Source organism: Amblyomma americanum, chromosome 8 (genome assembly GCF_052857255.1).
Source record: "Amblyomma americanum isolate KBUSLIRL-KWMA chromosome 8, ASM5285725v1, whole genome shotgun sequence".
Classification (NCBI taxonomy): domain Eukaryota; kingdom Metazoa; phylum Arthropoda; class Arachnida; order Ixodida; family Ixodidae; genus Amblyomma; species Amblyomma americanum.
The window spans coordinates 113,719,975-113,742,093 of NC_135504.1; the positions used below are offsets into that span (position 1 = coordinate 113,719,975).

Below are 22,119 nucleotides of genomic sequence, written 5' to 3' on the forward strand. Positions count from 1 at the left end.
CTTCGCGAAATTTCGTACTCTCGCAATATTCTTACCCGTGTTAGCGAAATGCTGAGGTTGCGAAAAATAGATCGACTGGCTTTCGTCTGCTTCTAGTTTTGTTTACAATGAAAAGTCCGAAATCGTAGGGTGAGTCAATAAAAGTTGACGCTGAAAAGGTTGTCTGAAAAAAGAATTTAAATAAATGGCGAAACAACAGTTGAATTACGTTGAAACAGCGTTGGTATGTGACCAAACAAGCCTTCCATTCTGGTGTTCCGCGTACGCTGCAGGGGCGAGCTTTCAAGAGTGGTCGATGGCAGCGCCGCCGCTGCAGGAGACACCGCGCGCGTCAGGTGGAGAGGCGCGGTCGCGCCACTGGAAGGTATTCTAGTACACTGTACTACAGTGTACTAGAATAGGGGCAGTGTGTTCAGGAGCGCTTGCCGCTGAGGCGCTTCATGCAGAAAGCACGAGATGGCGCTACAGGAGCATGGGCTGTACGGAACCAACGGCGCAGCGCTGGCGCTGCGCGTTTTTAGAAGTGTTGTAATCATCCTCCGCCTCGAACAGACGTGCAAATGCTCGGAGGATGTGGAGATGCATGCTTGGAACTGACGTTCACATAAGAGATTATGTGTACTTTAGCGCATCACAACGCTCATTAGACGGATTTATTAACAAACCTGACAGCAAAGGGTTTGGAGACACCGAAATAGTGGGGTAAAGCCGTTAAATCTGTTGAGCCACGCTACAACGTAACCAGAAGTTATTCGAACGTAAAAAAAACATTGATTAATGGGTTTAATATCCGCAAGCAACACTCGCGCTTCAAGTAGCACCGTAGTAAAGGGCTTCGATTGAGTTGAAGCAACTCGGATTCCAGGTGCATTTTCTTGCGCAGTTCGCACTCATAAAAATGCAGCCGCTGTTGTAGAAAACACAAAACTGTACACGGCCCAAAGCCAAAGGCCTTCCCTGCTTGGTATTTACCTTCTTTCGCGGTAAACATGGTAAACATTTGTCCCTCGTTCTATCCTCCGGTTTCGCGAATTACCCGCAATGACTGGATTTGCACAGTTTATTCGTGACTTTTATTTACGTCATGAAGAGCTCCCCAACGTCAGGCTCATGTACGAGTCTGAGACACACCAACATCACACATTTGAATGAAAGGAATAAAACAGGTAGGAAAGAGGCCAAGTAAAAGGGATTAAACACAGAAAAAGAGCGAGTACATTCCAATCCAAACAACGGAGACCTACAGCGGAATTAATGTGCTTAAATGAATTCCTTAATTCATTTTTGAATTATATTTACAAAATTGGCTTTGGAATGCACAAAAAAAAGCCGTGTATTTAGATAAAAAAACGCAAAGGAGCGTCAGCATATGTGTTGCACAAGCCTGCTAAGAACAACGGCTAACTTTCAAGTGCAATTTCCTTTTTCGTCGTGCTTCTCTTGACTGATTAAGACCTTTAACGTAAAAGTGCAGCCTTGTTAAGACATAAAAGCGCACAACTGCTGATGTGAAATCATCAGCATGCAATTTGCACCTTATGGCATAGCCAAACTTGGCTTTCACTAGAATCATGACATCGACTATGCTGTCGCTGCAGAGCTCCTCTTGGCTGAAGAAGATTGTAAATATCCCCTCAAGTTTCTTTACTGCTTCAAAAAGCAACTTGGAGGGATACAGCAAGCCTCCCCTATCACAAATTTCTGTGAATTTTGAGACTCTGCTGCTGACATTTGAGTTCTGCAAAAGAAGAGAGCGGCAGTGCTCACATTTGTTGCGAGTAAGAAATTTCCGCTCAACATACCCTGCCATGTAATGAACGAGGCGGTCATCGCTCTTTTCCTCCACGTAAGCTCGGTGCTCAGCTGGAGTACTGTTTAGCCTTTGTTCTACCACCGTCAGATTTCCAGCTTCAACTAACTCATCAAGAGATGCAACGTTCCCTTCCATATCAGATTTATCAGGTGAGTGAAGTAGCGAGACCAAATCTTCATTGGCCTCAGTGTTGCCTGTTTGCATTGCTTTTGCCAAGTTATAGAAAGACAGGCAGTTGACGACAATCAAGAATTGAGATGGCGTTGGGTGGTCGTTGGATCCACACGACTGCCTCACAATACCAAAGAAGTTCTCCAACTTATCTTGACTTAGTCGAGATGTTAATAGGTATTTAAAACCCTCTCCCCCCAAATACTCTAACAAGGCCAAAGTGCTGCACAGTGTCACACGGAGCCCATCTGCCGTCGACTGGCTCAAGAAGCCGCCAACTCCTTTTGCATGTGATTCCCAGCGAGACAAAAACTCGAGGAATTCCTTCAGAGTCTTCACATTTTCGGATCCTGGACGAAGGGCTTTGGCTGGGAACCGAGAAGTCATGATCTTCATCAGCTTGTTGATAGCCCTGAAACAGTGCGAAGTTCATAAATAGGCTAAAGTTATCATTTATCTGCAACGCTTGTAAGGGAAACTAGGAACACAGTTGATATGCACGTTCCTGAAGGCGGTAATTCTGAACAGCGCTCACCCACCACAGTGGTTCATTGGCTACGGTTTTCTGTTGCTCAACATGAAGTGGTATCCAGCGGCGGTTATATTCTTATGGGGGCACATTGCAAACATCTATGTGCTTATATTGTGTGCAGTTAGGAATCTCAGGTGGACTAAATTATTCCACAATTTTCGATTACGGCGCTCCTCAAAGCCCACTGTGCCACTTCGTGGTGCATAACCCCATCAATCAATCAACGACATTCACAAACACATGGGATCCTCAGTAATGGGCTGTGGTTCGACAAGCATAAGAATGTTTTGCAACGAGCACAGAATATAATTATGCATGAAGTTGAAAGGTTTTCCTATTTTAGACAGAAACATTGCGGTGAAGAAAAGTAAGGACGAGAACATGAACAGACCACATTAAAGAAGAAGCAAAGACAGAATGTCACAATGGTAAAGTGCATCTTTAAAAAATTCACTTGTACTCGCTGCTCACTTGTCCTGAAACGTTAATAGTTATTTCTGCTTACGTGAAAAATGATAACGTTGCATCAATCTTCCCCCACGACGATTCCAACGTGTCTTTGTAGAAATTCAGACCATTCAAAACACGGTCCCCAAACAGCTGAAATGCAAGGGTCACTCGCATTTTCTCAAAGCCATTCGGCTGCAGATGTACCAGCGTGAGGCCGGGCATCGCCTTGAGAGTGATGTTCCCGCTGTCAATTCTGAACGCTTGCCTCAAAGGTTGGATGGAAACCTGAAATTATAGTTGTAAGTAGTAAGAGTTTAATGTATACTCACTCGCTCAGTGCAACTCAACAACATTAATCTGCAGGTTATTATAAGCCATCGACATGAAATCGAATAGCAATTAATAAGGCAATAGTCAGGAACAAACCGAATTTAAGTGACACTTCTTATGAAGACAAAATACTTACCATCCCATTCGGAGTGTTCAGTGGGTGGCTGAGCAATGTATTCCTGACACACTTGAGTAAGTGGGGAAAGTCAGACAGAAAATGCAGGTGACGAGCAGGATCTACAGGGTGCTCAGACTTGCAAGTCACCTTTCCTGACTCCACACCAATTCCTAAGATCTTCCACATGCGACGGTTCCATGAGGCTCCATCAGATGTAATAAAATCAACAAGAAGTCCACTGGCTTCAGCAAGTACTGTTGCTTCTATTATTATTTTAGCAAGGAGTTCCGCTTTCGCATTTCCTCGAGTGGCAAAGCAACCAATTATTTGCGTCCACTTCCCAGTAAAGGGGATGAACATTACCACCATCCCGTGGTCGCAGGGAACGCTCTCTCCTCCTTCGGTAAAAGAGCCCATGTCGACAAATCCCTCAATATGCCCGGACGACGTCACGTTCAGGTGCTCCGACAGTTTGAGTTCATCGACCAAGAGCCCTCCACGCCTGCTAAATGTGCTCATGTGTCTTGTTTTCTGCTTCAGTTGTCTCAGTATTTTAGTGCTGAAGCCAAAGCCACTCTTGTACAGCTTCAAGTAACGCTTCAGTGTGCTCTTGCTCGGAAGTGAGAGAATATTGTGCTTACGCAAATGCTCGTAGAGTTTGGCACTCTTCATCTTCATAAGGATACATTCTAAGATCCAATCTTTTGAGTACACATTACCCTTCGCACTTTTCTTCTTGGCAGCTGAAAAGCACTGTCGGACACAATCTTGCTGTTTCAAAGGCAGGGATGCAATCTGTTCCTGTAAAACTTCTTCAGGCTTTAGGGAGTTCTCCTCCTGCATTTGCTTCAACCGGTCTTTTAACCGCGCACAGCGAGAAAACAGTCTCCTATTTTTTTGTGCTGCTGCTCGGAGTCTAGCAGCAGTGGTCCGGGTGCGCTTTCTTATCAATCCCTTCAGCCTTGATTTTCGTGACTGAAGTGCCTTTCTGGTGTACCGGCAGGAGATGCATGCTTGTCCTGCAAAGAGCAAGTGAAACAAAACTTTATTCCGGGAATTGAAATTAGTCTGACTTTATAAAAAGTATGGCACACACCATAGTAAATGACTTTGTAAATTATCATGTGCTTGCGTGCATTTATATTCTTTACGCACAGAACACAAACAATCATACCTTCAGATTGTTCCTTTCCTGCGCATTTTTTGCTGTAGTATGCCCCATTACGGATGGTGACCTGCTGCTCTAGGCCTTCTGTTAAGTTGGACTTGGGCATCTGGCTCGTTGGCAAGGCACCAAGGCAGACACGATGCGAATCAGTTCTAAAAAGAACGTCCGCTGCTTGTTCACGACTCAGAATGGTTCCCTTTTCGACGATGCTGCCGTAGAGATGCGCCGTGTACTTGACTTCAGGCCCGTCGTGCTCTGTAAATATAACCGCCCTTTCACAGACAACTTCTTCGGACTTGCACATTATGAGCTTGCAGTATACAAATCCATTATGGCCCGGCACGTTGTGTGAACTCCAGTACACCGAAGGCACATCGAGAGAGCGAAGGCCTAACACAGAGGTTGCCTCAAACAGCTGCGGTTCAAGTGCGTCGCCTTGCAAATATGGCGTGTCAAGTGAAGCGAGTTCCTTTACAGCGTCATTGTGACTGTTTTGTTCAGTACAAGGCCTCTTGGGATCAGCAGAACACACCGTAGGGCTCTTCCGCTTTCTTGGCGCCCGAGGCGTCGGCGTCTTCTTCGATAAATAGCCCGGCGTGTTTGGTAGGAGCGTAGGTACGGCATCCGGCAGCAACTCTGGCTTTCCTCGCGGAATGCGTACCTCTTTCCCCTCTATAATGTGGACGTAATCCCGTAGGATACAAGAAGGATCGAAATGACGCTCGCAGACCGAGCAACTTTCATCAAGGACCTTATCTTTTCGATGCAGGTTTCGTTCCCAAACCTTTCTTTTTCCTTCATCTTTCGGCACGGCGAAGAGGGAAGGCTGCTCGCCTTGGGCCCACTTGTAGCCGGTGTCGCACCCCGGCGCAAAGCAATGATGTTGCCGTCGGCGATTAGGCATTGGCTCTCACTCGCGAACACCGCAGCAAAACATCACACTGCTAGCACTGCCCGTGCGGCCGAAACACCCCGTTTCTTCACAAGCAAGGTGGAGCTCAAGAAGCACGCTGCAACCCGCCGCAACACACGGAGAACGCGTCCGTACAGCCGGTGCGACTGCAGCGCCACCACATACATCCGGGACCTGTCTACGCTGCCGGCTTCACGACGGTGCGTGGCGCGCTCCGCCGCCTGAACACACTGCCCCTATTCTAGTACACTGTAACTGTACCCGGACTACAGTGTACTAGAAGGGGGCAGTGGGCTTACTCCCCCGCTCCTCTGACGCAGTCCGTGTCGCATCCGAGAGGTGGCGCCACAGGCAACTTCAATGTAAACTTTGCCTGGAGCTTTCATTTCCTGGCGGTTCTGTTTATTTCATTTCGACGCCGTCGACAGACTTATTGGCTTTAATTTTAAAACACTTGAGAGTCTTTACATTTCTTTAGCAATCGGCGTGTTTTTTTTTTAGGCCACATGATATTTCCCACCATAGTACATTTTCAAATTCAAATTCAAAACTTTATTTCCAACGACTCGTTGGGGGTCATCAGGCAAAAAAGCTGCCATTGGCAGCTTGAGGGTGCCTGATGCCCGTACAAGGCAGCAGCATATAGCCAACACAAAATTCTGAACACATGTTCAGTTACACTTTCACAGAAATTGACTCATCGGAACACATTCGAAACACATTAAAACACAGCACAAGAAAGTATACAGTACGAAAAACATAAAGGCAATGAAAATACATTGAATACGATTAGCTGCACAAAAACTGGGATGAGAAAAAAATTTCACGTGTCTGTTTTCTATTACATGCGCTTAAGTCAAAATTTGCAGACAGTAATTTGTTAAGCAAGCACGGCAACTTGTGCGTGAGCGACTGTAGCATATAATTTGTACGTCTGCGTGGTATCAGCCATGTCCCAGATCCACGGGTGCGACAATCACTTTTCTGTTTCTGCAAATGCGAAAGGAATTTTATGAGGCTCTTAAACTTTTCATCGGAAAATAAGTATGAGTACAGTAGACGGAAATCGTAAATTTTTCCGACGCTTATTATGTTATACCGTGTGAACAATGGTGCAGATGAATGTAAATAGGACACATTTGCAATGCAACGAAGTGCTTTCTTTTGAAGAAGGAGCAGTGTTTGAATATTTGTTTGTGTGGTTGTGGCCCAAACCAGTGTACAGTAATTTATGCGAGTAAAATTACTTTTACTCAATTTACATTGAGTAAAAGGCGAGGGCAACTCCAGCAACTTGCTACTTATCCTAACCGCGAGGCATTTTAACCAAATAAGTCGTTGACAACGGATTTTGCCTATGCAGAAAGGGCTTAAAATGTTCCAAATTATCAAGCAACCGTTAAAAGATATATATAGTAAAAAATCTTGAATTACAGTGTCGGGGACCAAATATACCGTTTCATATGGTGTTGCACTAACCCAAAATGATTTTTATGAAGATTGTCTGGTAATCCCCGCGTGAATTAGAAAACAGTGCGCCCATACCTCCTAGCCAAGCTAAAAAAAAAGCAGGCACGCTATGAGGTTTCTGCAATTGCTTTGCCAAAATGAAATTGCATATATGGCTTAAATATTTTCTTTTTTCACCTAGGTTGGTTGTTTCACGTGTGACAGTAGAATGTTACCCACCATGCAGTAACAATCGTGCCATGCTTGTCTACAGCAATATAAGAGTAAATAAAATAACGATAAGGCTGTTTGTTGCTTACACAAAGCTTTTATTTCAAATAAGTAAAGTTCAACACCCAGCCAATGAGTCACGCAGCATCTTAATCAATCAATCAATCAATCATTTTTTATTCAAGACAATAATACAAGACTATTGTCTTGGGGGACGTGACAAAAGGCGGAAAAGTGCCTGACGAGGTCACGCCACCCTGTGGCAAGCAGCGGTTTGACACTCATGCAGAGTTTCAACAGAGTGTACATGCAGAGAAATGTCTTAGATGAAACTGTATCCCCCAACCCCCTTATTATATATATATTTTTTTTTACAGTGCAAGAATATGTACAGGAAACAGAGTACAAGAATAAGTGCAGCAACTTCTGCTAGCAATACATGTTAACAAAACACTTCCAAACATAAAATACATGTAAACTATCGAACTTGAAGCACATGGAACATAAAATTGAAAACAAGAAGAAAAACATGAAAACATAACACACTAGTCTTCCGTTAAGAATAATCCCTTGAGTGTTTTCTTAAACCTGCTTAATGAAAGATTTTCAGTTAATAGGTCGTGAATGACGGGATAGTTGTTTAGTAAATCTGCTATCTGACAGCTTAATCTTTGATGTCCATAGTTTGTTCGAGCTCGGGGCTTGACTATGATGCTTTTTCTTAAATCGTACACACTTCTTTTTTCTTGGTATTTTGTTTCAAAGGTAGATTTATCCAACCGGTATTGGCGGTAAACTTCCAGGCTTAGTCTGTATTTGTAGAACTGAGGCATTTGGAGTATTCTATGCGATCTATAGTAGGGCGCGCAACTAGAGGACAGCTCTAAGTTACTGATAGCGCGTATTGCTCTTTTTTGTATTGATAGTAAGGAATCTAAATTTGTTTTCGTTGTGGTTTGCCACACAAGAGAACAATAGCTAAAACGTGAATGTATAAGGGAGTAGTACACTAGTCGTTTGATAGAAGCTGGCAGGTAACACCTCAGTCTGTTTAAGATGCCTAAGGCACGAGAGAGATCAGTTCTAAGTGTGTGGATGTGAGCATTCCATAAGAGATTTTCGTGGAATGTCACACCTAGAAATCTGGTAGTAGAAGACTGTTGTATGTCCAGGCCATTAAATTTTAAACACGGAATTGTATACATTTCTGTACCTTTGGAACGAAAGAGTACATACTTTGTTTTGTTTATGTTTAATGCGAGCCGGTTACTTCCCAGCCATGAGGTTAAGCCCAACATCCAATTGTTCGCCTTTCTGAACAGCGCATCTAAATCCCTACCCGAAAAGAACACATTGGTGTCGTCCGCATATAAAACCAAATTCGAGGCACCCGGTATATTTACAATATCATTAATATAGATGAGAAATAAGACTGGCCCTAGGATGGACCCTTGTGGTACACCATACAACAGAGTGTTTGTCTCTGAACATTCACCATTGATGACAGTATACTGCTCACGTGAAGTTAAATAACTCATGAGGAGAGTACCAGCTATACCCCTGACACCGTAATGCTGAAGCTTTTTTATAAGTATATCATGTTGGACACTGTCGAACGCTTTTCTAAAATCGAGGAATATACCCAGAGTTAATGCCTTGTTTTCGATATTGTGCAGAATTTCATCTTTTATTCCAAGTAGTGCTGTTTCTGGAGATTTGTTTTTCTGGAAGCCGAACTGTTGCCTTACGATAATATTTTGCGAGGTTAGAAATCCAACAAGCCTTTTGTTTATAATATGCTCAGCTATTTTCGAAAATACAGAAAGCACAGAGATCGGCCTGTAATTGTTCACGTCATCGAAAGAGCCTCCCTTGTGTATAGCCGTCACACGAGCAAGTTTCATTTTGGCTGGGAAAACTCCCTTTTCCATTATAAGATTGCAGATGTGTGCAATAGGAGTACTAACTATTTGACTCACAGCCTTCAGTGGTTTTGGTCTGATCTCATCAGTGCCAGATGCACAACCGTCTTTTAGAGACATAATTATATCTTGCACCTCGCTGAAATCAGTGGGGGACAAAAATATTGTATTCGGATTACTTGCAGTGACATAATTTTCCCAAGGTGTAGAAGAAGGGACATTTGTTGCGTCGGCTAAAGGAGCACCAGCAGCGAGAAAATGCTCATTAAACAAGTTTGAAACCTCTGCTTCAGACAGATCGGCATTCCGAAATTTCACTTTTTTTGTTTCTGCATTCTTATAGATTAACTCTCTCATGGTTTGCCATACCAGTCGTGTATTACCGTTCACCTGTGTAAATTTATGTGTGTAGTATTTGAGCTTTGCTTTTTTTAAGTCTGAATTTAGCAGATTTCGTACTTTCTTGAATGCATGAAAGTCACTTTCATCTTTTGTTTGCAAGAATGTTTGGAAAAGTCGGTTTTTCTGTTTGATTCTTTGAAACAATTCACGAGAAATCCAGGGCTTTCGTACTTTTTTGTTCTTTTTTCGGGGCTTGAGGGGAAAACATGTGTTATAAGCAGATACAAAGCATGAAAGGAAAGCGTCGTAAGCGGCATCGGGGTTCGAGAGCTCCAAAATTATGTTCCAGTCAACATTTGTCAGCATGTCCCTAAACTTGTTAACATTGTACTCGGAGTAATCTCTAATTAATACTTTGTGTTCGGGGGCGACTGTGTGTTTGCAGGGTAACACACAATATATTGGCAAATGATCGCTTAAACTGCAGACCAGGGTGCCTGATTTTACATTCTCACGAGGGAAACTTGTAACGCACAGATCAAGAATACTTTGGGAACTTGGTGTAATTCTTGTCGGTGTGGTGATTACGTTGGAGCAACCATAAGACTCGTATAACTCTTTGAATTGTAAGTAGGCTTGATTGTCAAGGGAAGCATTCAGGTTGAAATCACCCACAAGAACGCTTTCAGACTTCAGCTGAACACTGAGTTCAAGTATCTTTTCAGTAAACTGCATAAAGTCACGGAGAACGCCTGATGGAGGACGGTACATGACAGAGAAAATCATACCACGACACTGTATAACTATGCATTCATAATTATCGCCAATTATCTTGAACTCCGGAAGTACCTTATAATTAAGCTTTGATCGGATGTATACAGCGATACCACCACCACGCCTCCTACAGCGACATGCAGATACAACATCATATCCGGAAAGTGAAAAACACTCGTCATCACATGAGAACCAAGTCTCTGTAAAACAAATGATGTCATAGGAATGATTAGGTTCCGACAAAAAAGAAATTACTTCATCATACTTGTTGCGTAAACTCCTGGCATTAAGATGAAAAACTGAAAGTGTGGGCAGGTTTTTCATTGTGGAAGAAAATTTCAAAGAAAAACAAACTTGCCAAGAATAATCACTGCAGATCATCAAGATCCTGAACCGTGCGAATCACCACAGCATTATCTCCGCTCTTCTTCCGGACTAGCACTTTTCCGTTCGTGTGCCATACGAAAGCGTAGCCTGCGTTCTTCGCCCACTCCTTCGTTTTTGTCAGAAGACTACGGGAAAGCCTTGTCATGTTTTCGCACATAAACATCTCACCAGGTTCATTCCTTAGTGTCTGTCGCTTTGCCAGCCAGGCGTCACGATGTTCATGACTGACGAAGCGAGCAATGATGCCCCGTGTTTTGCCTTGTTTCGCAGGAAGCCGATGTAGTGCGGTGATATCTTGCTTAGTTAGTGGCTGAATATCCAGTCTAGGGGCTAATTCATTTATTTTTTCGAGCAAGTTCTCGTTTTCAGTTTCAGGAATGCCGTGAAATTCAATGTTGTTGCGACGGCTACGCCACTCCAGGTTATCTACATCTTGCATTATCTGTTGCAGTTCACTGGAAGCGTCGGCCTTTTCTATCTGATCCATGCGTTCGGCTAGTTTTTTTGTCGCTTGCTCTTGAATTTGAAGACGATCCTGAAATTCATCGAACTTGTCCGACGCTTATTATGTTATACCGTGTGAACAATGGTGCAGATGAATGTAAATAGGACACATTTGCAATGCAACGAAGTGCTTTCTTTTGAAGAAGGAGCAGTGTTTGAATATTTGTTTGTGTGGTTGTGGCCCAAACCAGTGTACAGTAATTTATGCGAGTAAAATTACTTTTACTCAATTTACATTGAGTAAAAGGCGAGGGCAACTCCAGCAACTTGCTACTTATCCTAACCGCGAGGCATTTTAACCAAATAAGTCGTTGACAACGGATTTTGCCTATGCAGAAAGGGCTTAAAATGTTCCAAATTATCAAGCAACCGTTAAAAGATATATATAGTAAAAAATCTTGAATTACAGTGTCGGGGACCAAATATACCGTTTCATATGGTGTTGCACTAACCCAAAATGATTTTTATGAAGATTGTCTGGTAATCCCCGCGTGAATTAGAAAACAGTGCGCCCATACCTCCTAGCCAAGCTAAAAAAAAAGCAGGCACGCTATGAGGTTTCTGCAATTGCTTTGCCAAAATGAAATTGCATATATGGCTTAAATATTTTCTTTTTTCACCTAGGTTGGTTGTTTCACGTGTGACAGTAGAATGTTACCCACCATGCAGTAACAATCGTGCCATGCTTGTCTACAGCAATATAAGAGTAAATAAAATAACGATAAGGCTGTTTGTTGCTTACACAAAGCTTTTATTTCAAATAAGTAAAGTTCAACACCCAGCCAATGAGTCACGCAGCATCTTATGTGCAACGGCTCAACTTGAGCTGTTTAGCCCTCTGCCGCTTTCCTGCCTTGTCGCTGTTAATGCCTTTCACATAGAAATGCAGACGTGTGACAACATAAAAACTAATTATTTTTGCTGTGAGGGAAGGAGCATGTGCACTGCAACCGACTTCGAGCGAAAGTCTGTTCTGAACAACTGCCAGCATATCCATTATGCTATCAGAATGTAGCTCGCTCTGACTGAAACATTCGGTGAAGAGATCCTCCAGCTTCTTCACAAACTCGTACAAATGACTGGAGGGATGGAGGAGACCTCCTCAGTCACAGTAGTTCGTCAGTCGGGCAAGTTGGAAACTTTCGCCTGGTGGAGTCATAGTGAGCAGCTTGATACATTCTTGGCATTTTGTACATGCATTGACAGCACACTTCCGCGCAACATAGCCCGCAATGTGGTAAGTAAGCCTTGAGTCGCTTCTGGCCACGTGCTGGTTGTGGTCGTTTGAAAGCTTCAGGTCCGTGCCATGCTGCGGCACTGCGTTTGTGGCCTCTGTGGCTGTAGTGCTAGCTACACTTTGGCTGCACTCATTTCTGTCGCCTGATGCTTCAAGAGAATCAGCTTCCAGTAAGGAGGCCAGTGTACCTTCCTCGCAGTTTCCTTCACTGACTGACCTAACTAGACCGTAAAAAGAAAGGCAATTTACAGTGATCAGGAACTGTGTTGGAGTTGGGTGGTCATTGTTGCCCGAAGCCTGCCTCACAATTCCAAAGAAATTCTCGAGCGGGTCCTGGCTGGTCCTTGACGTCATCATAAACCTGTACCCAACTTTAGTTGGGTACAGGTGATTCCAGGCATGGCTTGAGTGTCACATTATTAGCATCAATTTTGTGGGCTTCCCTTACCGGCCGCATGGTGGCCTGCAGAATAATTCCAAGACAAAACAGGTCATTTAGAGCAGTGCATGCTGGTTGTAGCAAGGATGGAAATCATTCAGCTAAGTCAGATGCCGTCCAGTTAAATGTTCTCCAACTAAATCAAGTCCTATGTTCCACGTAAACCCTAAGATGATAGACCAACAGCAGAAAAGCAGCTGCCCTTTAGACAAATTTAGTCCTATAGTCCCTTATGCATGACATATTCGAAAGAGTTGAATAAAACATACTGTGCTGCACAGTAAAATTAAGAGTTCAACACTAAGAAACTAGGTGTAATGTGCTGCAATTTGAGAATAGAAAGTACATAGTACACATAGGGGGCAACTTACATGGCCAGCTGGGGTGTTGAAACCATTCTTCAACAGGCAGTTTCGAAGGCATTTAATAAGATGCGGGAAATCTGAAATGAACAAGTTTCGCGTTGGGTCAGAGGGGTGCTGGACCTTGCAGTTAACTGAAGTGGCCGTTGCACGTATTCCCATCATCCTCCACATTTTCCGGTTCCAGCTTGCACCGTCAGTTGTAATAAAATCGACAGAGTCCACTTTTTTCTGCCAGTATTGTGGCTTCTATTATGACTTTGGCGAGGATGTCTGCTTTCATGTTGCCGTTCGTCGCGAAGCAGCCAATGACTTGACTCCATTTTCCTTGAAATGGTACAAAAAGGACTACCATGCCATGATCAGATGGTGTGCTCTTGTTCTTTTGTGTGGTAAACGACCCCAAGTCTACGAAGCCTTCAATTGCACCAGTGCTCCTCACGGACAAATTCTCAGAAAGTTTGAGCTCATCAATGAGCAATCCTCCATGCCTCTTGCTGATGTCGAGCTCCGCTGTCTTAGATTTCAGTTTCTTCAGGATTTTCTCATTGAAGCCAAAAAGTGTACGTTAAATGGATACATAACGTTTCAGTGTTGATTTGCTTGGCAGGGCAAGGATTTTGTTTTTTCTCAAGTGCTCATATAAGCGGGGACTCTTCATCTTCATTATGATGCAGTCAAGTAGCCAGCTTTTGCTGTACCGAAGGCCATTTGGTTTGACTTTAGCTGCTGCAAAGCAGTGTTTAACAGCTTCTTGCTGTCGGGGTGTAAGGCTCTCAATTTGCTCTTGAAGAACATCTTTTTTTGCTGCAACTTGCTCTTGTATTTTCACAAGGCTTTCTCTTGTATCAGCAAGACGAGTGGAAAGTCTCTTGTTCTTTCTTACTGCAGTTTTCAGTTTATGAGCAACGCTGTGGCGTGCCTTAGTGGTCTTACGCTGGACTCGGGATCGCCGTGTGAGCAAAGCTCGCTTCAGGTACCGGCAGGAGACACATGAGATACCTGGAAAAGCATGAAAGCATGGTAAGGCACAAACACATCTATAATGGCTGCATTATGTGCCATTATTCATGAATAAAGAAATGATAAGTACCTTGTTTAGGCACCTGGCCTAGGCAATTGCTGCTGTAGTACAGTCCTTGGCGCGTCAGCACGTGGTCCTTTAGCTTGGTTGTGAAGAGAGCTTCATCATAGTCTTCATGTTTCATTGCGCCCACACACAGCTGCATCGAGTCAGCCTTTCTCAACACGTCCTCTGCCTCCGTTTTGCCCTGTACTGGGCCTTCCTTTATCAAAACGCCTCTAGCAAGCACTTTGCAGCATGTGGCAGACTGAGACTCAAAAAACATCTCTACCTTCTCGGAGAGCACTTCAGCATTGGAGGTCAACACGGCCGTGCAGTATAAGACACCGGCGTGGCCGGGAAAGCTGTGTTTGCTCCAGTATACCGATGGCACTTCCAAATTTAACCAGAACTGATCATCGCAAGCGGAAGATGTAGTACACGCTGATGGGAACTTTTGAGGGCTTGTTCGCGACAGGAATTGGTGCTCGATGCTGTTCTCCTGCGTATCAACTGCGTCCTCGGTAGGAGAAGACGGCACGGCCACAGCATTATCGAACGGGCAGAAAGCGGGCTTTGGTTGTCCGTCGGACGTTTCTGACCTTTTCCTCTTTCGAGCGGTCCTCTCTTGTGTCGGCTTCTTAGTTAGGTAGGTCGGCAAATTGGGTAGTATGGTTGGCACGGCATCGGCGCGGAGAATCGGCTTCCCACGAGCTATCCTCACCTCTTTGCCTTGGATTACGTGCACATAATCCCTGAGCACATAACGCGGCTCGAAATGGAGCTCGCACACTGCGCTCGTGTCGTCCAAGGGCTTGTGAGCTCTGTGGAGGTTCTTTTCCCATTCTTTCCGCCTGTTTTCGTCCTTCGGGACGCCAAACAGAGACAACTTCTGTCCACCCTTCACATACACGTAGCCCGTTTGGCACCCGGGCGCGTAACAGTGGTTTTGCCGATGTCACGGCATATCTCAGTCCCAGTAAAAGCACACTTATGTCTTCATGCTGTGCGTGACAAAAACACTGCACGAAAAAACACACGCGACGACGTCCACAGCAAACAAACGCAGCTCCGCTGAGAGGCAAATGCGCGCGCGGGCCGCTGCTGCTACATTGAAGCCGACACTAGCGCCGCCGCTCGGCCTCTCGGAGAAGCACATATCGTCGACCGTGGCCTCCGCGATCGAAGCGCGCTTTTGCTCCGGCCATCCCATTCGCACGGAGAGAGCGTAATTCGAGAGAGCGGTGCGACCGCTCCTCTCGCCGCACGGTGGCGCGCTTAACCCATGCTCGCTAGAGAGCCGGAGGCACGCGGCATATAGGCTCCCTAATGCTCGCTTTCCCTGCGTGTACCACGAAAACGCAGTTGTCGCAGGCCTGTGTGCGATGCGCGCTTGAAAATTGCCGCACAGCAGCGCCGGCAAAGGACGTGGTAGCTTGCTGGTGTAATATCTTCCTAAATTCGGAAGCAGATCGCCATTAGAGTGTTCGTTGTGCAACACGCACGTATTTTTTATTTTTGCATTTGTATATGGCACAAAACATGAAGTACTTTACATCTGAGCACAGCGGTCTATTTTAATTTTGCTATTCCGCTAAAAATTAGTTTAGAGCCTTAAATTATAGAGAGAAATGAGAGTTCTGTCGGTTTTCCTGTGCAGCAATGATATTTGATTTAAACTTTAATGCATCCAATAAACGTTTGCTTTCGGCGCTTGTAGATATCACCCGATACATTTTCCCTGCCGAATGTTGGGCAGGGCCGTGCACAACAGCCTGGAATGCATGATTTTTCGGCGCATACGGATTGAACCAAGGCAAATTTAGACTTCTTTTTTCCGCGCGCTGTAAGCAAAAATGAGGACAAATAAATTATTTGGAGATACATAGGATATACAATACTTTATTTACAAAGATTAAAGGAGATCTATAATGTTTCTCACATAGTGTTAACTCTAAACACGGAGCACTTTCCTGTGGAGCGGCTTGCTGGCGAGCTTTTTGCGGTAGGCTGCCCTGTCTGTGACAGTAGCGCCTACGTTAGATAAGAGTGGCCTCACGAACTTATCGAACACCACAGATACTGTGCTTGCGGCGTGGTCCTCCCTCGCTTCGCAAACAAAAAGAGGGCATTGCTGAATTCTCGGAAGTAATAGCTCAGCCAGCTGCTGCCGCACGTTGCTTTTTTTTATATGCGGCAAGGCAATATCAACAGCCTTCTTAATGGCCACAAGAACGCTCACGAGCTCTGATCTTGGGTAGGTTAACCCCCCCTTGACTGTAGGCTAATGAGCCCCATCAGCAACGGACTCCCATCCGACTGGTGGAGGGCAGGGCAGAAGCTGCACGTTCTGCGTTCTTCAACAGCCCTCGCCACGAACCCTGCTAGGTAAGCGATGCTGGCATTTGTGATGCTTGATGGCGGCCGCTGCACTGAAATAGAAAATGCCCATATTAGTATCCCGAATTTTCAAATCATAGGCATTGTTGCCACTCAGTTATTATAGCCTTAACATAAAGCAAAGTGGTCGCTTTTTGGTTGCACTTCATGGGTGGAGTAGGTGAACGAGTGGGCACTTACGAGGCATCGCTTTCAAGGATGTGAAGAGCTCATCGATTTCCTTTACAAAATCTTCAGTTCCCGTGCACCTGAAACATATGTATGCAATTCTTATGAGACAGATATATGTGCTAGACAGATGACTACTGGCAAACTAGGAGCTAATGAAGCATAAGCTTTTGGAAATCATTTCATGCAACCTATACCTGGTTGAGGCAACTTGCACTGTTTCGGTCGAAACATGTGTGGTTGCCTGCACTGTTGCTTCAGCTGGAGCATCTTGTTCAGAGGACGCCGCATTCAGGGGGGCACCATGTATACTGCAATATGTGTAAAATAGTTACCACACCTAGTAAGCAGGAGCCAAATAAACACAAAAAAGCTTGTAACATTGCCCATGAGCACAGCAGGTTTTGCATGCTCATGTCTGAACTGTAAAAACTTCCAGCCAGCGCGCAGGCTACAACACTTGCATTGTGAAATCGTAGTCGTGCAAGGGACTAAAGAGGGATAAGCTCTCTATTTTTCAACAAGAGAGAGTGACTGTTCACAACTATGAGAACTTGTTCAAGAGCTTGAAGAACATATGCCTACCTCAAAACAGTCTGTCCGTTTTCAATGTTTGAAGCTTGTGATGGGCAAAGGCTGCTAGTCCGCAAGATCCTCTCCAGGCCAAAAGTCACGGCTCTAGCATCCAGACAGTCGTTACCGCCAGACATTTGGCGCAAAGAACTGAAGAGGAGCTCAACGGGGTCGCTTGAGAGGTTCCGTGTTAAAACATAAAAGAAGCCGTTCTCGAGGAGGTACTTAATGCATAATACAGTGGATTTGCTTGTTAGCAAAAGAGCTTCATAAGTTTCAGCACTAAGAAACTTTTCCCCGCTACTTTTACAGGCGTTGCAGATAGTTTCGAGGTAGTTGGGAAACTCCTCCTCCAGCCACTGTAGGCGTTCGTCAGTAGCGCAAAAGCAGTGCATTTGGTCAGGCTTCCTCTTATGCACATGGGCTGTTCGGTTTGCCACATTGTGGATAGAAAACCACTTCTGTATCATCTTCATGAAGAATACTGTTGCGTCTGCATTTCTGAACTGTTCCGCCTGAGGGTGGTAACCGGGATAGTCTTTCAAAAAGGAAAGCGCCGAGATGACTTCATCAGAAAATAGTTGCACGGCTCTTCCCACATGCATTTTCTCGAAATTCGTAGGCTCTATATGCTTCTGTGTCAGAAATCGAACTGGTTTTACGATTTCGTGTTTTTGAAGAACATAGAGCTGCTTCACAAATTGCCCAGTAATTGGCTGGCTTCCATCCGTCATGTCCCCCTCCAGCAAAAGGCTTCGCACGTTTTTTATAATATGACACTGGTCAAAGGACAAGAAAAGGCGTCTTTCTGGATCGCATGGATGACTGACCACTGGCTTGAGGGAGCCGTTGCCCAGGTGGCGCATCATTGTAACGTTAATCTTGTGGTTATCGGTTACAATTCGGGTGACGTAGAGCCCACACTTCTCAACTTCAGCAATCACTTCTTGTGTCAGGTGATACAAGAGCTTTCCACTCAATCGGTTAGTGAAGAAAAAGCCACAAGGAATTTTGTACGACGTGGATAGGCCTGTTGCAACAAAACACAGCACTTTGTTCGCAAGCACGATGTTGTTTACATTCTCTTCTGTCCCAACATCTTTCACAGTCTGCTGACCAAAAAAGCAGTCCATCTTGCGATCGTAAATGTATTTAGAACTTATAGCCATTTCATCTTGCTCATTCAGTTGCCCCACCTCTTCCTTTAGGCGTTCTTTCATCACTGGCGTGATTCCACTTTCACTGTTGGATTTGCCAACATAGCGAAGGAGCGTATTTTTTGAAGGCAGTTTCAATAGGCCTCTGTTACGTATGTAGCGGTATCCCTTCGGGGACAAGTAGTACAAAACTACACATTCACGGACAAAGTCTGGTGACCACACGGGCCGTTGCCTTGACGCGTTGCCGATCTGTTCTATTAGGCAGTCTTCTAAGCAAAACTGAGATGTGCCCACCTTGTCCAAGCACTTTCTCAGAGCCGTGTGCAGAGTGTGGTTTTCAAAACCATTGAGCCTTTTTTTTAGGCGCCTGTTTTCTTGTTGCAGTCTCCTCATAGCATCTGCTTTCCTAAATAACTGCACTCTCATTCGGTTCATATTCCGTGAATCTGACTGCTTGCGCGGAAGGAGGTCATCGGTGGTTTGCGTTGCGCAATCAGCTGTCCCTCTAGACTGCGGCAGTTCACCGACTGCATCTTGTGCACTTCTTTCCTCATATTGTGCACCTTTAGGATTTGCTTCTTCATCTCCTTCCAAAGGTGTGTGAGTCAGGCTATCTTGATAAACTAGAGGAAACGAGCAGGCAGAAGCCGACGAATCGCCTCTGTTTTTTTCGCGAGCACAGGCTGTATTAGCAGCTTCATCATGGCCGGTCGATAAATTAGCTGTCCTTTTCAGATCTGGAGGAGTATCCTGCGGCAGTCGCTCCAACTTGCGTCTTTTTCTTGGCTGTTGTGGCTGCATGTAGCTCGGGTAACCGGCGAACACGCTGGGAACAGCGTCCCGTTTCAGGCGCCGCACCTTTGCGGACCCCGAAGAATAATCCGATTCTAAAAAGTGAAGGCTGCAGACGACACTGCTTGCGGACTTGTCATTTGGCACAAAATCTTTTCTTGATATGGCCTTCAGCCATGCTTGACAACTGTTGTGTTTTGGGATAACGTAACAGCAATCTTTATTCTCCTGGGTTACACGTTACAAAGGGCCGGCGCTGGCCGTACACACACACAGCACTTGCTGGGCGCGCTCTGCGGCGGTGGCGCCGTCTCGTGCCACGCACTCATACACGCAAACACAGGCGCTGGGATGGTGGCGCCATCTCTTGCCACACACTCAATACACATACACAGCACTCCTCCTTCCTTAAGAAGGTTATCGGTAACGTAGGGGCTTGCGAACAGTTCTAGTTGAACGTCTCACAGATGGCATCGCCGCAGCCTCCCAGGTGCTTGCGGTGCTGGCTACGTCTTCCTCGGTGCTTGCAGGTGTACCCGCTGTACTTGGTGCTGGAGTGGCCAAGTGCTTTTTCACTTGGTTGTTGTGACGGCGAACTTTCCCTTGAGGGGTTGAAACCGTTACCATCGAAGTTCCGTTCGTTTCATCAACTTCGCCCAACCACCATTTAGCTCCTCTGCCGAAATTGCGAACTGCAACCTTGTCACCTTTCTTGTATTTGGGTCCCTTTTTCGTCTCTCCGCTATGCCTCTTGGATTCTGTCAGCAACTGCTCGGGTGCACTCTCATTCTCCCTTCTAGGAATGCAAAGATCCAGCTTCGCTTTCATTGGGTATGCCAACATCAGCTCAGATGGTGACGTTCCATTTGGGCGGGGTGCTCTACGGTACATAAGCAGCCATCTCGCTAGCCGGAGCTTGAGATCTCCACCCGTGGTTTTCTTGAGGCCGTCCTTTACAGTTCGAACTGCTCTCTCAGCCAAACCATTTGATGCTGGATGGAAAGGAGCTGTCCGTAGGTGCTTAATGCCATTTTCCGAAAGGAATGCCTGGAAAGCTTGGCCAGTAAATGGGGTTCCATTGTCTGTTACAATGCACCTTGGCAGCCCAAACCGTGCAAAAATATCCCTCAAATGCTCTACAGTGTTTTCCGCTGTTGCACTTGGCACGATGATAACTTCAAGCCACTTTGACTTGGCGTCTACAAGTACAAGGAGCATTTTACCTTCAAATGGTCCGGCATAGTCCAGGTGCACACGTTCCCAGCATGCACCCGGCTCAGGCCATGGCACTGGTTCAGACTTTGCTGGCATTGGAGAATTCTGCAGACACTGTGTACACAGTCGAGCGCACTTTTCGATTTCAGCATCCATACCAGGCCACCAAAACAAAGACCTTGCCATGCCTTTCATGACAACCACTCCCTGGTGCGTTTCATGTAGCAGTTCCAAGATATGCTTCTGGGCAGGAGTAGGCACCACGATTCGGTTACCCCAGTACAAGAGATTTCTGTACGTGTTCAGCTCATCACGTCTTTGCCAGAATGGCTGTAGGGCTTTGTCCGGGGTGCTTTGTGGCCATCCGTCCTTGACCCACCGCAGCACTTGGCTTAGGGCTTGATCACAACTCGTGTAGTGCTGAAGCTGCTTCACTGACACTGTCAGTTTTTCCATGCTTGAGACTGAATTCACCAGCTCTGGTGGTTCAGGTGGATCAGCAAAGAGCACTGCCAGTGGTAGCCTGCTCATGGCATCTGCATTTCCATTGAGACGTCCAGGTCGGTGCTCAATAGTATACGTGTAGGCACCAAGTGTGAGTGCCCAACGCTGGATACGTGAAGCAGTCATGGCTGGAATTGCTTTATCTTCACGGAAGATGCCGACCAGTGGCTTGTGATCAGTGATGAGGGTAAAGCTGCGACATAGCAAGTAGTCTCTGAAGCGTGTGACACCAAATATAATGGCTAGTGCCTCCTTTTCCAGATGTGAGTAGTTCCGCTCCGCAGGTGTGAGAGTTCGAGATGCGAATGCTAGTGGGAATTCAACCCCTTTATCACGATGTGAAAGCACCGCACCTACACCATACGGCGAAGCGTCACAGGCTAGCACGAGCTCCTTAGATGGGTCATAGTGTGCCAACACTTTTGCCTCCATGATGGCTTCCTTGCTTGTGACAAAAGCTTTTTGTTCTTCATCTGTCCACCTCCAGTGACTGTTCTTGTGAAGCAGTGCATACAACGGTGCTAGTAGTGTGGACAGGTTCGGCAGAAACTTTCCGTAGTATGACAGGAGTCCAATGAAGGATCTCAGCTCACCAACGTCCTTGGGCTCGGGCGCTTCAATAATGGCTTCTGTGTTTTTCTTTGATGGTTGAAGACCAGTGGCATTGATCTCGTGGCCCAAGTAAATGAGGGATGGTTTGAAAAACTCACACTTTTCCTGTTTGAGCTTCAACCCTGACTCTTTGACTCGTTGCAGAACTTTGCGCAGATTCTGAAGGTGCTCTGCGTCAGTTCTTCCTGTCACCAAAACATCGTCTAAGTAGACTGATGTGCCTGGGATGTCACGAAGGGTTTCTTCCATTCTTCTCTGGAAGAGGGCAGGTGCTGATGAAACACCAAATGCCAGACGGTTGTAAGCAAAGAGACCTTTGTGTGTGTTGATGACCAGTAGCTTACTGGTTTCTTCATCAACAGGCACCTGATTGTAAGCTTCGCGGAAATCCAACTTGGAAAACTTGACTCCGCCTTGCAAGGATGCGAATATGTCTTCAACTTTTGGCAATGGGTACTGTGTCGTTACCACTGCTGGATTCACACCGATC

The 22,119-nt window shown here is 45.5% G+C and overlaps 1 protein-coding gene across 1 annotated transcript; it reads right to left on the reverse strand.

The window, feature by feature from the left end:
* Nucleotides 1–2,637: 2,637 nt before the first annotated feature.
* LOC144102047 (uncharacterized) lies at nucleotides 2,638–5,735 on the reverse strand. The gene is made up of 3 exons (XM_077635313.1): nucleotides 4,589–5,735; nucleotides 3,433–4,433; nucleotides 2,638–3,251 (listed from the first exon to the last, which is right to left on the reverse strand). Exons 1-3 carry the CDS (start codon nucleotides 5,484–5,486, stop codon nucleotides 3,018–3,020), a joined length of 2,133 nt encoding a protein of 710 aa, XP_077491439.1. The 5' UTR covers nucleotides 5,487–5,735; the 3' UTR covers nucleotides 2,638–3,017.
* Between the last annotated feature and the right edge of the window lie 16,384 nt (nucleotides 5,736–22,119).